Source organism: Temnothorax nylanderi, unplaced genomic scaffold (genome assembly GCF_030848795.1).
Source record: "Temnothorax nylanderi isolate EJ_2023f unplaced genomic scaffold, tnyl_v1.0 TNYL_tig0094_pilon, whole genome shotgun sequence".
Classification (NCBI taxonomy): Eukaryota; Metazoa; Arthropoda; class Insecta; order Hymenoptera; family Formicidae; genus Temnothorax; species Temnothorax nylanderi.
In genome coordinates, this window is record NW_027249156.1 from 491,185 (window position 1) to 509,763 (window position 18,579).

The following is an 18,579-nucleotide window of genomic DNA, read 5'->3' on the forward strand; positions in this document are numbered from 1 at the left end:
TGTATAAGCTCTTAATTTGCCACTGCGAAACAAGCGGGTACACTTAACAGTTTATACTACATGTCAACTAATGTAATAATAATGACATGTGGATGGAACGCACTTGGTTGTACTATTTGCTTTCAGTGCATTATATGTCTGTACTTGATTCAACTACACACTGTTTTAACAATTTTAATTATATTACACAAGTCTGCCAAATTTGCAGCGTATACTGTGATAATACTTGTTACATCAAAGTAGATAATAAATCAGATTAAGTTATGTCAACGTAATATAAAATAATAAATTAAACGATAACACTCTCGCAAATGTAGAAATATCGTTTGGTGAAAATTCTAACGTTAATAAATCGCCATATTTGCTATAAGCTTGTAAACTAGTCACGAATTATGATTAGAACGAAAGGATGTCGACTATTAGCGCATTAAAGTGACGCGATGTAATGACATATTCTGTTTGGAGTTATGAGTTTTTAATAAATTGGTTTCACGAGTAATAAATGGCGCAACGTGATATCGATTGACATCGATTATCAAGTTGAAAGGGTTGCTGACAAAATTGATGAAATAGATTACGTAAGATACGTTTTCGGTACTAAAATGTACAAATAATAGGACTCCGTAATAAAGTGACATTTAATTTTTTTCTATATAATGTGATATAATTTACTTATTTACTTTTTACATACACACAAAGTTGATGATATTTTTTTATTAAGACATGTTTGCTGCGCGTAATTTTTAATAGGTTACGATTACAAGTACATATATTATCTTGTCGAGTATTATAATTTACAATCACGCATTACAAGAATGTAATTCAAAGAACAATGCAGATGGTTTTCTTGAATGTTTCTTGTGCCATCGTGCTTTAATTTTGTGGGCAAATAGACGTATAAAAAAACTATGACTCATCTCTTTTTTTACGTCACAATTTAAACGCACTTTAAAGGCAACACTTATTCGCTGTTGGAGAATATTTTTCGTTTATCCCCCCCCCCCTCCCTTGTTGTAATATCGCTTCTACCATCGTCAATCCATTTTCAAGTGCTTCGTTACGCGACACGCGAAGCAAAATGCAACGAGAACGATTTCCGCTGTAATGAAAAAATTGCGTCGCTAACCCAGGACGATCGATATGGCTTTTCTCGTCCTCGAGAAATATTCTTGAGCAATAATTGAGCAATACTACGTCTATCAGCATTAACATTGAGTACGATAGTTACGACGCATCAATCATTATTTTACTTGATTATTGAGATTAATGATATTCATAGGTAACTGACATAGGAAGAAGACATTCATTTAATTGATCATATGTTCGAAGAAATATATTAAATGCAACAAAAGATCTCTTTTCAAAAGAATTATGTTTTTTGAAACTTTATCAGAAATAATCCTTCTCCACGACGAAAATAAAAATCGATAGTTATATATATGTATTGTTGATAACGACTATTTTAAGCTTATACATCTGCGGAATTCGAGGGTCACAAGTTGCCTCATAATTTTTCAAGTCTTTACATATGCACGCGCGCGCGCGCGCGCGCGCACACACACACACACACACACACACACACACAAAGCCAAGAGATCGACGTAAGGTCGCCCAACAGAAATCATGGATTTTTTCGTTATTTTATACATCGTTTCTTTGTTTTTAAATCTCTATGTATGTCGCAAACATGTTTCAGCTACATTGTCTAAAGATTTATGTGCGCATTCCACGTTTTAATGTCAAGAACGTTGCTTCAATATCGATGCTGCGTTTAACCTCGATCCCCACCTTTATCCACCGTTGTTACCCCGATTCCCCGAACCTTTCGTAAAAAGCGAAATTTCTTTTACATTGCATTCCTCCAGGTTTCCTTGATCATGTCCGCCGCCTTTTCGCCGATCATAAATATTCCCGCGTTCACATGGCCAGTGGGCATCGTCGGCATGATTGAAGCGTCCACTACTCTGAGTGCCTCGATCCCGTATACTCTTAGCTGCGGATCGACAACTGCATAAGTATCCGTCCGAGGTCCCATTTTGACGGTCCCTATCTCGTGATTCATCATAGACGGCAGGTGCTTGATGGCGCAACGCCAATAATCATCGGTAGCAAACTCAAACTGTCTACAGCCTGGTATCTTATAGTCGTGCAATCGACTGGCGTAAGCCTGAAAGGCTTTGGTTTTGGATATGTTAATGGCGTGCTTTACTCCCTCCAGAATGATCTCTAGATCGGCCGGGTGGCTGAAAAAGTTTGGATCCATTTTGGGTGGCTCGAATGGATCCTTCGATCGCAACGTGAGACGGCCGACGCTTCTGGGATATTGAACGATCGGCCAGATCGACCAGGCCTCCTGATTTTCGATTGGTTTATAGACGGCGTCGTACAGATCCTCTGAAATTCTCAGAGCCTTCTTCAAAACCTGACCGTTGTCCGAATGTAGAGAACCAGACACGAAGAGAAGCTCAACGTCCGGTCTCTCGTCAGGAGCGTATTTAGTTTTCATGAAAGCAATCGCCTCGGCACCTCCTGGAACTGTGAGCAGGCCGTCTTTATGCAGAAGGTACTCCAGGAGCAGGCTTGGATTAAGGATCTTGTTCTGCAGCAGCGACACGCTCTGATTCACCATAAAAGTCAATCCCAGGAAACCGACATGCTCGTACATGCTGTAACCGACCTTGGAGTTCTGAATCACTGGGATGTTCAGTTCTTCAAGATGCTCCCTCGGTCCAATTCCCGACAGCATTAACAATTTCGCCGAGTCGATCGTACCGGCTGATAATAAAATTTCCTTCGAGCAGGTCACCTTCTTCCATACGTTGTTCTTGACGTACTCGACGCCGTAAGCGCGCTTGTCCGCGTCGATTAGTACTTTGGTCACTCTAGCACCGGTGATAATCTCCAAGTTCGGTCGATCGATTGGCTCGAGATAGGCCTTGGCCGCGTCGCAACGCTTTCCATGAGCCATGTTTACCTGGATGTACGAGAAACCTATCTGATCTTGACCATTGTAGTCCACGATCTTATACCCCAACTCTTGTCCGGCATTTAGATACGCAGTCGCCAGCTTTGTATGATATGGCACATGTTCCACGCACAAGTAACCGTTTTCATCGTGATACGACGAGTTCTTGATGCCTGAACATAGGAATAATACGTTTCGTCAATGGCATCGGGAGTCGTGGCTTGCTATGGTATTTGTAAAATTAATCCAGTTTAACAGGACAGACTGGTCCTTTGCAACCCGCATTGTACAGAGATATTCTGCAATCTCTCTTTTAGCTTTCGGATTATTTTGTTTTCGAATAAATCAATCTGAAATTTAAGCTTGAATAAAACAGTTTGAATAAAAAAAGAGGAATGTATATCATTTGAATGTATATCAGAAAATCTTAAGAATGCGAGAGAAGCAAAGAAACGTAATTTTATTGTCCTAAACTGGCAATAGAATAAAACAGTTGAATTTGCTTTTGTAAAGTTCATTGTATACAGAGTGTCCAATTTTAAGCGATTACTTTTATCAACAGAATAATGAAATGAGTCAATTGATGATGTAAAGAAAACGCAAAATTACTTTTCAAAAAAATTATGCAATTACATACCTTTTTGCATAAAAGTATTAAGCTACGGTTGTCAAAAAATTAATAGCTAATTCACGAGATATTTTATATCTCATGTCAAAATATGTCAGAATTTAGTATAAAATATCTCGTAAACTATTGATTTTTTTGATAAATCTATTTTTGATACTTTTACATGCAGAATATAATATAACTAGCAGAATTATATTGTGTAAAAAAAGCCATATAATATATATATATATATATATATTCCATTTAAAAGAGACCTTCGTGTTATCTTAAAAAATCGATTTTTTCAGAAATTGATTTTATCATTATATTTGTCCCACTTCAGACCGTACTAACTTTTTTTATCTGAAACATTTTTTCTAAAATTGAAAACAAAAAATTTTGAGGGAGGGAGTTAAAAATGGGACATCCTATATATTGTTTACATCAATTGGAAATTTTAATCAAAACTTTATCTCGAATTAAGATTTTGCCATAAAATTAACACTTGATTTTCTTTTTAATTAAAAAAAGAAATTTGCAATGTTTCGAATCATCTACGTAACATGTGCTTTCGCGTGAAGCAAAGTTCCGTCTTTTATAACTCAATCGCCGAATGAGAAAAAAATGGAGAATTTATTTGTTTATAGAGTGTCTCATATACGTACGTGTAAGAAATTTTGATAAAATCCATTGAATAATCTGAAGAAATTAAGTGAAAAGAGCAAAGGGAGGAGAGAAATGTCGTATAAATACCTGGTACGTTAAATCTTTCACTTTTCTTAAAATATGGCAGAACGTCCGCATAGGACCAGCCCACGTTGCCCAAACTGGCCCATTTGTCGTAGTCAAATCTGTTGCCACGTGTATGGATCATATAGTTCAAGATACTTGTACCACCCAAGGCTCTACCTCGCGGCCAAGCGCACTGACGATTTATCATTCCCAGGCAGGCATTCTTCTGAGGCTCCACGTTGTAACCCCAATTGTAATTAGTTAATTGAAATAAGCCGACGAGTATCGGAATCTGATTCAATAAGTTTGGCGCGTATCCCGCTTCCAGTAATAAAATTCTCCATCTCTTATTCTCCGATAGACGATTGGCTAACACAGACCCAGCCGATCCAGCTCCTACGACGATAAAGTCATACCTGGTGTCGCTTGTAAATCCGTACTCTTTCTCAGGTGAGTGAACATAATTCTTGACGATGTTTAGGAGACTATGAGCGTTGTCGGTCACTATGATAATGATGAATGGCCACAGAATCCTCATATTGTACAAGGTTCTGTAAAACTATAATTTTAAACGCATTAACACACACACGCCGCGACAGGAGAAAAAATTATTCTTTCACAATGTACCCCCTCCCCTCTAGGAATAAAAAATTACACTATCATATCTTTACGATGTATACCGATCACTTTTCGTTGTGACGAAATTCTATAACTTGTAACAATGCTTCATTAAGAGGGCATATACACCTAAGAGGCCAAAAAAATGGTCATTTTCTGGAATTTTTTCTGAGAAATTATTGGAGTTATCGGATTGTGGTTTTTTGTAGTTAAAAATATACATCTTTTTTAGAGAAAGTTAATTTTTTTATTGAAAAATTTCGCAAAATGACAGAGATATGGCGTCGTGAAGAGACAGCCTGAAAAAAATTACACAAAACTGTACCAGGTGTACCTTCACCAAAATTCAACAGAAATTAAAATAAAATAGAATATTAAAATATATGTAACAATATCTTTCGCGTATCATAGCCGATTTTAAAAATATCGATTTTTGACAAAATGGCGGGCGTTTGAATTTAACGTAGCGATTTTCAAGACAAAAAAATTTGTTTGTTTTTCGCCCCTTCCCCCCAAAAAAACTATAAGTCGTAAAAAAAAACCTATGATACGCGAGAGATAATTATATATGTAGAATAACCACAAAAAAGTGTAAGCAAATCGGTTCGGTGGTTTTCGAGATTTTTCTGGTACCACTTTGAAAAATATCGTTTCGAGAAAAACGCGTTTCGATACAGCTACACGGACAGCAAGATACTGACGAAGCACGCTGAATTTCTTCTTGGATAGCCGTTATGTTTAAAATATGCGAACTAAACAGAGGCTACAGTGAGGCAATACAATACCAAAAAACACAGTATATAGATCCAAACAAAAAACCGAAGGGGCGGTGGGGCCATGGTTCTGAGCGGCGCGCGGTGCTGCGCTGCGACAGCGCACCAATGTACTATCGGGGCTATAACTTTGTCATTTCTCAGAATTTCTACCTGAAATTTGCACTAGACATTCTTGAAATATTAAACTTTATCAACATATAAAAATCCAAAAATCTATTTTTTGGATCCTGCTAGGTGTATATGCCTTCTTAAGTGTATATACAGGAGCCCCGTTAACTCTTTTTTTTTCTTTTCACGCGCGTATAGTTCTTTCCGCTATTCACTGGAATTTCGATCGTAAACTTGACAAATTTCTCTTAAATAATTCGGTAATACATACCGTTTACGTGATAGTAACGAATCACCGCGGGACGGTCGTTTTTCGTGTGTCGATCCTTCGTCGTCCTTATTCTCGCACGCTGTGCCGATCGTATCGGAATATTGGCTCCTACGGAAAACAATTTCTCTGCTACTTTGGAACGGCGCGGCGGCACACGACCGACCACTCTCCGTTTCAAGATCCACCAGAGAAATGTACTTTCTCGTCTCGTTCACGTAATACTTACCGGACTCGAGTAATGTATTTGGACCAAGAACCCCTCCTCTCGAATTGTTACGTTTTAACGTTGATACTCTTACATGCTTTTAGTGATGTGTAATTTATTGCTGATTCGGCAACCCAATCGTTATGCAATAATTAAGGAACGAATATCAGAAGCTTACAAATAAATGGAGATTGGAGAAAGCAATATTGTCCATATACCAGTCAATTTGCAGCCGATTATAATATGTGACAATTTGCATTTATATTTTTCGTTTACGATTATGAATTGTCTATGTCTGTTCTAGTAACTATCTAAATTTAAATTCCGACAACATTTATTTCTGATAAAGATCCATTTTTAATTAATAAATAATTTATTATAATTTAAATAATTTATGTTATTTTTTAACATCCTTATATTTGGTTGCTCGAAAATTGGCCGTCTGTCACTCTCTTATTAGCCGTTACATACATATTTCTGCTACTGTAACTCGATAACAGATTATAAGTCTGACAGTAAGTTTGTAAGAATGCAGATTAGTAAGGTTATATATATCAGTATTTATTTTGTCAAACTATGAAACACGATAAAAATTTACATTTAAGGATTTACCGCGATTACTGTCAATATTGTGATTAAGATGACATCAAATTTGGGAATATTATTAGTACCGGTCATATATTTTTATTTTTAGCTACTAACTTGTCTGTTTGAAAATATATACCTATTTGAAAGAGCTGTACACTGCTTAGTTAAGATAAATTATTAATTTATCTTATATATATATATATATATATATATATATATATATACCCAAATTGAAACTATTAAGAATCTTGTCACAAGATTATTATGCATCAAGATTCTTAATAGTTTTAATTTTATATATGTGTATATATATATATATATATATATGTATTACTTTAAAAATCATTTATTTCCGTGTTATAAAGCATTCAATGTATTGTCTGTTTGTTTCACGAGTATGCATCGTGTAACGTATTTACATGCGACGTTCGTATACGCGTCTTTCACGAGCTTCCAAGGTTGACGAATAACAAACATGGTCCAACTTTTAAAAGATATTCCTCTTCTACGTAGACAACAAATGTGATTTATGCACGATGGTGCCCTTGCGCATTTTCTCATGATTGTCAAACAATATTTATGTAAGCAATTGTTTTCAAGAAAAAGTAGATACGGTGGTCCAGTTACATATGGCCACCTCTCTCACCGGATTTAAATCCGTTAGACTTTTATTTATGGGGACATTTGAAGAGCACCAGGTGTATGCCACATCTTTCGACACTTGCGATAAACTAAAACAGAAAATTGAAAACTCTTGTCAACAAATAAGAAATAAACCTGGAATTTTTTCATGTGTTTAATCTTCAATGAGAAAGTGCTGAATTGTGTTGAAATGAACGGAGAGCACATGGAACATTTGTTGTAAAAAAATGCTTTATAACTCTGAAATAAATGGTTTTTGGAATAATACTAATTGTAAGACTTTTCGGTTTGTTTTCACGAGTACTACATACTCCTATGGTACCACCTTTTTTTCAACACTCTGTATATACATACGTACGTATGTATAGATACAATATATATATATATACATACATGTGTATGTGTACGCGTATGGCACAAATGTAACAGAATGGAAAGCGATTATTTTGCATTTTTTTAACATTCAAAGATTTCGCTGACGTACTTCAATTCCAATTTAATTGTACGACGAATTCGAAAACATATACAAGTTTGAAAAGTTTTCTTACTAATGGAATAAATGATAGAAAATGGACATGGGTACATCAAACGTTAACAATTGTCCTTGTTTTGCATATTCAAATAGGTTTTGTCATATGGGACAATATTAATATGTGTGGGTGCGCGCGCGCGCGCGTGTGTGTGTGTGTGTGTGTGTGTGTGTGTGTGTGTGCAAGTTTCAATAGAATAAATCGTATATATCGCTGTTAACTTTGAACTTTTTGCAATTCAAGCGTAATTGCAAAATCTTGTTATAAAATATTCATTCACATAACGACTCTCGATTTTGCCCAGAATTTCAACCGTGAAAACCGGTTGGGTCAGGGATATATACCATTTATCTAGGCAACGGCTTGTGGCCAGTATTTATTAAATGTACAGCAAATTACAAAAATATTCGTATTCTTTCAACTAATAATTTCCAACGATATAAATTCAACAAGTTGAATATAGCCAAAATAGAAATTTTAATAGTCTTGAAGTGAATTAACAACGCATGAGAGTATTTGTTCTGAATTATGTATGTGTGTGTCAAAATATTTATAAATTTCATCTACCTCATCTTTCGTCTTGCTCAAACTAATACTCGGTAGATTAGCGGTGTCTCAACGCTAGAAATAATCAACGTCGAAATCAGACAATCGATACAATTTCCATTACAGAAAGATAATCTATTAATATCGTAACGAAAGAAAAAAAGATCTTGATTAAAAATCTATAATAAATAAAGATGTATAAATGTGCAGAGTACGCAATATATGCAAGAAATACATTTTAATAGAAATTAGAGATTTTCTGGAAACGCGTGATATTCTTTGGATAAAGATTTATTAAATACACGAAAAAAAAGAATATTCTTGATTTGAAATCATCTTTAGTTTTAACGTGGAAATCTTGAAATGAGATTATATTGCGTTAAACAAAGAAAACTTGGTTGAATGAAGTCATTATATAGTTCAATCAAGAAAAAAATGTTGAAATTCTTATAAGAAGATTATAGTGATCTTGCTTATTGTATACGAAACAATCTATATCTTTTTATGAGAATTTCAACTTTTTATTTCAACATTTTTTTCTTGGTTGAATTATATATAATGACTTCAATCAAGCAAGTTTTTTTTCAAGCAAGTTCAATCGCAGTATAATCTCATTTCAAGATTTCCACGTTGAAACTAAAGATATTTTCAAATTAAGAACATTCTTTTTTTCTGTGTAGTCATTATAGTGAACGAATAATTAGATATAAAGATATTTTTTAACGCATTCTTACGTTATACAATTAGTCGGAAGCGATATTGAATATTTATGTATGTACAACCGTATGTGAAAAGCAACAGTCGTAACATCTATTTGTATACATAATAATGCCCTTTGGCAAGATCTTGACATAAATCTCACTCACAAGTATTTTTATAAGCAGAAATTAAGAGAGAAGATGAAGATCGTATCAAACTACAAAATAAATAAATTATGAAGGCAAACGTTTGTAACAATTTGGAATATCTCGGGAACAGAATATACAGAAAATCAAACTTAGTATTCTTAGTTCTAAACTAACGTCAAGTATGCTAGATTAAGTACTCTAAAAAGTATCATGAAATCTAAATCAAGTCTGCCTAAATAAATATTAATTGTTATAACGATGATTGGATACTGGTTATAAAAGTATTTCCGTAATATCAATTTGCCGATCATTTATTTAAACTTTTACTTTTGTTATACACTGCGACAACCGTTATGTTTTCAATCAAGTTTTATATCGATCGAATGCTCTTTTTTAATACAGTACCGTCACATTCGTGACTTGTCCGAGTATCCCCATTCTTCCTTTATCATATCGGCTAGTTTCTCGGCAATCATATAAATAGGTACGTTGGTGTGGGCCGATATAATCTCGGGCATGATGGAACCATCTGCTACTCGTAGTCCTTGAATGCCAATCACCTGCGTTTTACATAAATTTGTAAATTATATATGTAAGTAAATCGATGTTTACGTGTGCGTGAACGTGTGCGCTTACATCACGCAGGAATATTCGTTGCAGATTTGTAAATGAGCACTCTATAGAGTACACATCTTTCACAATAAATAAATACCTTTAATCTAGGATCGACGACAGCGGTCGGGTCGCCTCTCGGTCCCATCTTACAAGTACCAGAATAGTGATAGATGGTAATAGACGCCGTCCTTACCGCGCACTCCCAATAAGCATAAGAATCATACTCGTAGTTTTCGCATCCGGGAAGAGTATCGTTCGACAATCGTGAACTAAACTTCTGCATCTCTTTCGTCCGACCGACGCTCATTGCAGCTTTAATGCCGGCAATCATCGTCTCGACATCTTCCGGATCGTCGAAATAATTCGGCACGATTTCGGGCTTAACGTTAATGTCATTGGCCACTAGTCTTATCCGACCACGACTCTTTGGCTTCAACAGCATCGGTAGTATGCTCCAGCCGTGATTACTGTCGTACTTGTGCCATATCTGACGCATTCGATCGTTGAAACCCATTATAGTCGGAAAAATAATATCTCCTTTAAATCCACCACCGATAAATAACAGTTCGATGTCCGGTAAACCGTCACGTTTCTCAGGATGTTTGGTGTCGATGAAAGCGAGGGCTTCGCACGCACCTGGAACCGTGAGTGGTCCCGATCGCTCCATCAGAAAGTCCTTTATATACGGAGAAGTGGGATTAATGATGTCGAATAGTCGCAAACCTACCGGATCGTTCACTGTCCATGTTAATCCGCCAAAAGCTACGTGATCCATCAGATTTTCGCCAACCGGCGAGTCCCGGACGACGTTTATGCCGAGCTCGCTAAGATGCTTGGCCGGTCCGATGCCAGATAGCATCAGTAATTGAGGCGATCCGATGGAGCCCGCACACAAAATCACCTCTTTGTTGGCAAACACGCGGATAATTCGATCATGTTTGACAAACTCAACGCCGATCGCCCGATTCGTGCGACGATCAATCAGCACTTTTCTCACCGTGCTCTCGCGTGTCACATGAAGATTTCGGCGATCTTTCGCGGGGTGTAGGTAGGCTCTGTTGCTGCTCATACGGGTGCCATTCATGAGCGTGCTCTGCACATACGAGAATCCTATCATATTCCTCCCGTTATAATCCAACAGCGGGTATCCGAGCTCCTTACCAGCTTCTAGGAAGGCCTCTGCCAATAGCGTGTGGAATAACGGATAAGAGATATGCAACGGTCCCTTGGTTCCATGGTAGATAGCGTCCGACTGCAGCTCTGGGATATCGATTGTCTCTAGCTTTCTAAAGTATTCGAGAACGTTTTCGTAAGCCCAGCCCTCGTTCCCCATCTCAGCCCATCGGTCGTAATCCTCGGCGCCGCCTCTGGTTGCGATCATGTAGTTTAGCACGCTGCTGCCACCCATCACTTTCCCTCTAGGCCAGTTGCACCTGTTGTCGGCCATGCCGAGGCAGTATCTTTTCGACGATTTGGTCCGGTACTTCCAATTGATATCGTTGCTTAGCTGCAACATGTGAACGAGAATCGGGATGTCCATGAGCAAATTCTCGGTAGATCCAGCTTCGATCAGCAACACCTCGACCTGACGAATCTCGCTTAATCTCGCGGCTATCGTGGCGCCGGCCGTCCCGGCGCCAATTACCACGAAATCGTACATGGCTCCGAACTGCGGTACCGTGTCCGGTATCTCTTGGTTCATGTAACGTTGGCCCTGCTGTAAAAAGTTTAGGGCCCCGACACCCAGCCCAAATATATTCGTCAACGCATGTCCGCTCACGTCGTCGCCATAAATACTGCGGTACCGTTTCGGCGTCGGTTGTCCGCCCGACTGTAACGGAACGATTACAGCGACAGCACTGAGAAGGTAAAGGAGTCTCGATACCTTGTCCGGCATATTCAAGTGGCAATTGGCCATTGAATGTGTCTCGCGAGTGGGGCGCGATAATAAAGAGCAGCATCTGGATGCATTCGTCTAGCATATATACCTACATTGAGGTCTATGTTTTACACAAGTGTGTCACTGTATGCGTAATCATCTATTGCGCAAACAGACACAACGAACAACGAAAAGAATTATCCGTGCGATGTGAAGGACGCAACGCCATGATGAGAGATTAAAAAAGGCGCTGCCAATTCCAAGAATTTGACTGCAAGAAGGAAAATGACACATCTGAGCTTGCTTTTGCATTTTTGATGCAATTTCGATCTTTAATTAATGTTTTTTAATGCTTCCTCTCATTTATCGTAACAATTCAATTTTGATAATGACATTAAACGTTGCGTTATTACTTGATGCGATAATAAAGATAGATAAATAGGTCATATCTATCTTGCGAACAGATTCGATACGAGAATTGCCGTAAATTTGTGCTAGAATTGTCGTAATATCTGTGCTCATAGGGCACGTAAGGAAAAAATAAAAACACTTGATATATAAATCGACCCCAAGCTATCGATCAAGCCTACTTAGAACTTGATCCGTTCACTCGTTATTGAGATCTCAACATCTCGAGTACTCGCAACTCGTCGCGTCGCGTAAATGAGTCACGGTCGGTCTCGCTCCGCGCGTACTTGGCGCGAAACACTACCGTGTCTTTTGATAGATTGCTAGATTTGCATTAGACGCGAAGACGCGAATTCAAATAATAATTTACCTCGATAATCCATTCCTTGACCACGAGCGTTTCGTTTTAAGGATAAGCGTTCTGGAGCAGAGCACGGGAAAAGATGAACTTTTCGGCCGATTTTCAGCTGCCTCCGCCTAGCGCCTTCCCCTTACCTCGCCGTCCCGCGCGCAGCCCACGAGTCGCTCGAGGCTCAGGAGCGTAAACATGTGTTTACAATAGCTTTCCACGTCACCCGTGAAATACTATTGTTGACGCGTTTTTTTTTTTTTTTTTTTTTGAAGTGGTATCCTCTGTAGTCTTAATCCATTGATGACTGAAGTGACTCTTTAACTAATTGAAGCAGAATTAAAGAAATAAACAAAAAATGAAGAAAATTTAGGTCAACTTTTGAGATCTTTTATAGGCGAGAGCGGTAACATCGATTTGAATATTAAATATGCTCAACAATTTGATAAATCTTGGGAAGTTAATTATTTCTTCAGTTGTATTTCCGATCAAACGGTTTGTTTACTTTGCGGTTTCAAACCTTCGGTAATAAAAAAATATGTAATAGAGAGGCATTTCAGAGCACGTCATTCGGTTGAATATTCCAATTATTCAAATTCAGAAAAATTGGATATTATCGAAGGACTGAAATCAGTTTATCAAGAAGGTGCAATACCTTCTTCTAGTTCTTCTTCTCAAAAATCCCTACTAGCCTCTTGTGCTATTTCTTTGCTCATAGCACAAAATTCAAAGTCATTTACCCAAGGTACCTCTGTGAAGAACTGTATCATCGAAGCGGTAAAAGCCTTCGGCAATTCCTTGACTCTTGACGAAGCAATGAGCATACCTCTCAGTGCAAAAACAATATCTTCAAGAATTACTGATATCAGTAATTTTGTAAGAGAAAAATTAAAGAATCTTCTGACGTCATGTACATATTTTGCTTTATATCTTGACGAGAGCACCGATATTCGACACACGAGTCGACTGAGTATTTTTATTCGAATCGTGCAAGACGATTTCTCGTGTGTCGAGGAGCTTTTAGATTTCGTCCCTTTACATAGCACAACAACGGGTCTTGATATTTGTTTAGCAGTTGAAGAATCGCTTAAAAGATTTGACATCTTAATAAATGTTCTTCGATTACTACTGATGGCGCGAGAGCTATAACCGGTTCAAAAATAGGATTCGCCGGTCAATTAAAGCGGCGAAATTTTAATATCCCCGTTATACATTGTATAATTCATCAGGAAGCACTAAACGACAAAGTTGCAAAACTGTCAACAGCTATGGAGACTGTGACAAAAATAATTAATATAATTAAAGGTGGACAGAAGTTCCTTAGTCAGCGAAAATTTCAATTATTTCTCCAGGACCATAATTCTGTTCACACAGATGTTTTACTTTATTGTCCAGTACGTTGGCTTAGTGCTGCAAAATGTTTGGAAATATTTTTTGCCATAAGAAAAGAAATCCTCCTTTTCTTGTAAGAAATTAACAATCCAAAATTTCAGGAATATATAGCCGTTTTGCAACATGTCACATTTCTCTGTGAACTTGCCTTCATTACTGACATGACTAATCAACTTTGGCTTCTCAATTTAAAGCTGCAAAGACTAAATCAGATCATTTCCCAATTAGTTGGTCATGTCGATTCTTTCCGAAGAAAATTACAGTTGATCAAATCTCACTTGAATGATAATATTTTTCACTTTTTTCCTTCTTGCCGGATTCTTCTCCAAGAACACGGCAATAACTGTAATTTCAAGCAATACATTCGTTTCGTAGATTGTCTCATAGAAGAATTCAATACGAGTTTTAGTTGTTTTGAAAACCTTCTAACCGAATTAATTCTTTTTGAGAATCCCCTTAGAGCGCCAATCGAACAACAACCATTTCGGATTCGCAGCATCAACTATGCGATTTGCATAGCGATATATCTCTTAAAACAATTAAAGAAACCGGTGCTGATTTTTTCAAAATTTTAAACAAATCATTATTTATAATTTCGGCCAAAACTTGGTCATTTCAGCCTTTGGATTTATTCCATGTTTGGGTCCAAATATTTATGTGAGACTTTATTTTCAAAAATGAAATTTAGTAAAAATGTAAAGCCTTCTTCTTTAAGTGACGAATCTTTACCGCGTCTTATGCGGCTCGCAACATCTAATATGAAAATAGATGATCTCGCTCTCGCCTGCAAAAGATCCCGAAAGGCGACCTAAATTTTCTTAATTCCTTTAATTTTGCTTCAATTCGAGTCATTTCAGTCGTCAGTGGATTAGGCCTACAGGGGATACCACTTAAAAAAAACGCATCAACAATAGTACCTCACAGGTGACATGGAAAGCTATTGTAAACACATGTTTACGCTCCTGAGCCTCGAGCGACTCGTGGGCTGCGCGCGAGACGGCGAGGTAAGGGGAAGGCGCTAGGCGGAGCCAGCTGAAAATCGGCCAAAAAGTGCCGATTTCTTTTTGCCGAGCTCTGGTCTGGAGACACCGTCCCAACTAAAAGTATGCAGAAAATATTAAAAACACCGATATATATTAATTCTCCAGGGAGAATCAAAGACAAAAAAATGTACATAAATAGTTGCGGCAAATCTAATAGAATGTAAAAGACGTAGGTTTAGTGATTGTAAATAACTGTTATTTTTCCTCCAAAAAATCTCGAATTCGACTTGTCGTGCTCATTCCGTGTTTCGGCTTCCAAGAACTGTAGTGAATTACTCAAGTGAAATTGTTATTTTGAGAGAAAAGTATAATTTCCAAAGTTTTTGCAACACATAGGAAACCATCTTACCGGACAAATGTCATAATCGAAATTTAGAGAAAATGATGGTTTAGGTACGTTGAAGGTTTTCAGAAAAGATAGCATTTTTTTTTTTTTTAGTAATCGAATAGATTCTTTTTCTAATTTAATCTGAACTATATCAAATTGCGCGCGCGCAATTGTATATAATAATATCAATAATTTTCCGCAAGTTGTCGGGGTTGTTTTCTAATAATCTTTTTCATCATTTTTTATTGTTTTCTTCGAAATTCAAAGTTGATTTCTTTCTCATTATCTCTGAAAGCGAAAAAACATGTTTAATTTCAAACAACATTTTTTTTGTCGCAACGTTTCCAAGTAACCTTATCGCCAAATGGAATAAATGAATAAAGAAGCAATTTCACAACGCAGCAATATAGTACGGTCAAATGTACAGTAAGCTGCATTAATTTGCTGGGTCATAGTAGCTTGACTTATCTGCGCAAAAGAATGCATAGTGAAATAAAAATAGAGAACTAGTAACTTCTTATTCTTCTCGTTATACATTTTAATATTAACAAATTAATAAACAACTATACGAATCAAGCGCGGTACGTGGTCCGCAAGTAAAGAAATTAATAGTTACAGAAGTAACGAATTACAATGTATATAATATGTATATAATATATTAAATATACATATATTCCAACTTCATAAACTGCGCGCCGATTTTATTTGTCGAACCTGAAACATAGCTATCGTTGGAACATTAATACCCTTCCCTCCCCGGAATTAAATCAACGCGATTTAATTATTTTAAAAAACTGTAAAGAATTTATTGCAAAAAATATTACCTCAGCCAGGATTCGAACCTGGAACCTCCCTCATTCCGTGAAAGGCGTCGTACCAATTCGACTACCGAGGCATGTGGTAATATTTTTCGCGCAATAACCGGTTAATACCTAATAGTTAAAAACGCATGTTTCAGCCTGCGTAAATTCAAATATGTCATTAGACTCGTGAAAATGTCAACAAATTAATAAACAGCTATACGAGTCAAGCGCGGTACGTGGTGCGCAAGTAAAGAAATTAATAGTTACAGAAGTAACGAATTACAATGTATATAATTTACATAAACTGCGCGCCGATTATTTGTCGGACTTGAAACACACAGCTATCGTTGGAACATTAGTCCGGAACGTTTAGTCCGACAAATAATCGGCGCGCAGTTTATAAGTTGGAATATTATATACATTGTAATTCGTTACTTCTGTAACTATTAATTTCTTTACTTGCGCACCACACGTACCGCGCTTGACTCGTATAGCTGTTTATTAATTTGTTGACATTTTCACGAGTCTAATGATATAATTGAATTTACGCAGGCTGAAACATGCGTTTTTAACTATTATTAACCGGTTATTGCGATAAATATTACCACATGCCTCGGTAGTCGAATTGGTACGACGCCCTTCACGGAATGAGGGAGGTTGAAGGTTCCAGGTTCGAATCCTGGCTGAGGTAATATTTTTCGCAATAAATTCTTTAGTTTTTTAAAATAATTAAATCGAGTTGATTTAATTCCGGGGAGGGAAGGGTATTAATGTTCCAGCGATAGCTGTGTTTCAAGTCCGACAAATAATCGGCGCGCAGTTTATAAATTGGAATATTATATACATTGTAATCCGTTACTTTTGTAACTATTAATTTCTCTACTTGCGCACCACACGTACCGCGCTTGACTCGTATAGCTGTTTATTAATTTGTTGTCATTTTCACGAGTCTAATGACATATTTGCATTTTAATATTGCAATGAACCGCGCACGTATTGATTATTAAAGACCTAGCAGCCAATAAGGCTACTATGACCCATCGAATTAATGCACCTTACTGTAGCTACTGCGCGCATATATGCACGCAGTCAAAAATAATTCTGTATAATTGGCTCGTTAATAAACAACTATTAATTCAATTTCAAGCGAAAACAAGGCTAAATTCAAATCAACACACAACTAAATTTATCGTAACTGTATGTGCGATACGTTTCGTTTTTTTCCCTTTTCCTTGATTCACGTGCCCTTGAAACAATTCCTTTGGATTGAACTAATGCCAAGTTCCACAATACCGCTTCTTCTCGATCGACTCTGAGTGAACTGAGCTCAAGTTTTACGCGCGATCCGTAATCAATATTAATCAATTGAATTTATACTTTTATCTAGAAATATTATTGTAATACATCTGAGGCCAACATGAAAATTGATTATTTATTCACTCGCGAATATTTCCATGTTTTTTTCTCATAAAGTACACGTAGAGAGACACATTAAGTCTTTCCATGCTCGTGTAATATCGCAACTGGAATTAGAATGTATGTCAATGTTAACTCTCTAAATCTGAATCAGTGAATAGTCAGTCTAAAATATGCCACTTTTCACTGATTCAGATTTAGAGAGAATGTTTATTCTCAAACATCAACTCGCGCTCTTATACGAGGGGCTACCCAATTGTTTTTGGAATTCAAATCTTCCGTGCAAACTCTAGTTAATTCAGGAATGCGCCCCTAAATATCGCGAGTCTGTAGTATTGTGAAACAATGTGCCACGTGGCGTTGTGCTGAGAACATCGTGTCATTATTCAAAAACCTTTTTTATAATTTTCTACAATTTACTCGGCCATCTTCTTGTGAAATAAAGTAGACTGATATTAACAAACAGCGAGCGTGTGTGAAATTTTGTTTCCTTTCGAGTAAACCTGCAGCTATCAAGTACTGTGAGCAATATTGAAGCCCAAGAAAGCTTTTAGAAAGACATAATTTTTTTTATTTTTATTTTTTTCTTATAACAATATCAGCAACACGTACATCTGGATATCTCGACATTCGGAAAACTTGGTACATCAGATGGATGATCGGTGTAATTATTCGCCATGCATCACACAAGTATTCCTTACTCAAAATTTAGAGCACGTATTAGGCCGTCTCGTCAGATTATCGTAATACTCACTATTGTTACGTTGATATACGTGATGAGCATTGCGATAATTTATTTTACTTCATTATATCTTGTTTGATGAAATAGTTTCGACCAACGTACTCACCATTCCATAAAAAATTACATATCAGCGAAGCTCGTATATCGATATGTCTCCTAGTTACTTAC

The 18,579-nt window shown here is 37.0% G+C and overlaps 3 protein-coding genes across 6 annotated transcripts in view; 1 reads left to right on the forward strand and 2 right to left on the reverse strand.

Moving 5' to 3' along the window:
* The window catches only part of Flo2 (flotillin-2), a 75,241-nt gene that overhangs the window by 1,138 nt on the left and 55,524 nt on the right, over positions 1–18,579 (forward strand). The gene's annotated exons all lie outside the window — the stretch shown is intronic.
* LOC139775202 (glucose dehydrogenase [FAD, quinone]-like) lies at positions 628–8,665 on the reverse strand. Of its 2 annotated transcripts, none has more exons than XM_071711019.1 (4): positions 8,610–8,665; positions 6,078–7,601; positions 4,326–4,863; positions 628–3,138 (listed from the first exon to the last, which is right to left on the reverse strand). In XM_071711019.1, exons 3-4 carry the CDS (start codon positions 4,840–4,842, stop codon positions 1,847–1,849), a joined length of 1,809 nt encoding a protein of 602 aa, XP_071567120.1. In that variant the 5' UTR covers positions 4,843–4,863; positions 6,078–7,601; positions 8,610–8,665; the 3' UTR covers positions 628–1,846. The 2 variants fall into 2 exon arrangements, with proteins under 2 accessions (XP_071567120.1, XP_071567121.1); XM_071711020.1 differs by having other exon boundaries at positions 5,503–7,601.
* LOC139775195 (glucose dehydrogenase [FAD, quinone]) lies at positions 7,994–11,992 on the reverse strand. Of its 2 annotated transcripts, XM_071711009.1 has the most exons (3): positions 10,149–11,992; positions 9,842–9,996; positions 7,994–8,663 (listed from the first exon to the last, which is right to left on the reverse strand). In XM_071711009.1, the coding sequence occupies exons 1-2, from the start codon at positions 11,967–11,969 to the stop codon at positions 9,844–9,846; spliced, it is 1,974 nt and encodes a 657-aa protein (XP_071567110.1). In that variant the 5' UTR covers positions 11,970–11,992; the 3' UTR covers positions 7,994–8,663; positions 9,842–9,843. The 2 variants fall into 2 exon arrangements, with proteins under 2 accessions (XP_071567110.1, XP_071567109.1); XM_071711008.1 differs by lacking the exon at positions 7,994–8,663 and having other exon boundaries at positions 9,732–9,996.

Coding starts and splice junctions, on each gene's coding strand:
- LOC139775195 (XM_071711009.1), bottom strand. CDS start 11,969: ATGGCCAATTGCCACTTGAATATGCCGGACAAGGTATCGAGACTCCTT. Junction 9,997..10,148: donor TCGTCGATCCTAGATTAAAG/GTATTTATTTAT, acceptor TGTAAAACGCAG/GTGATTGGCATTCAAGGACT.
- LOC139775202 (XM_071711019.1), bottom strand. CDS start 4,842: ATGAGGATTCTGTGGCCATTCATCATTATCATAGTGACCGACAACGCT. Junction 3,139..4,325: donor TGAAAGATTTAACGTACCAG/GTATTTATACGA, acceptor TCCTATGTTCAG/GCATCAAGAACTCGTCGTAT.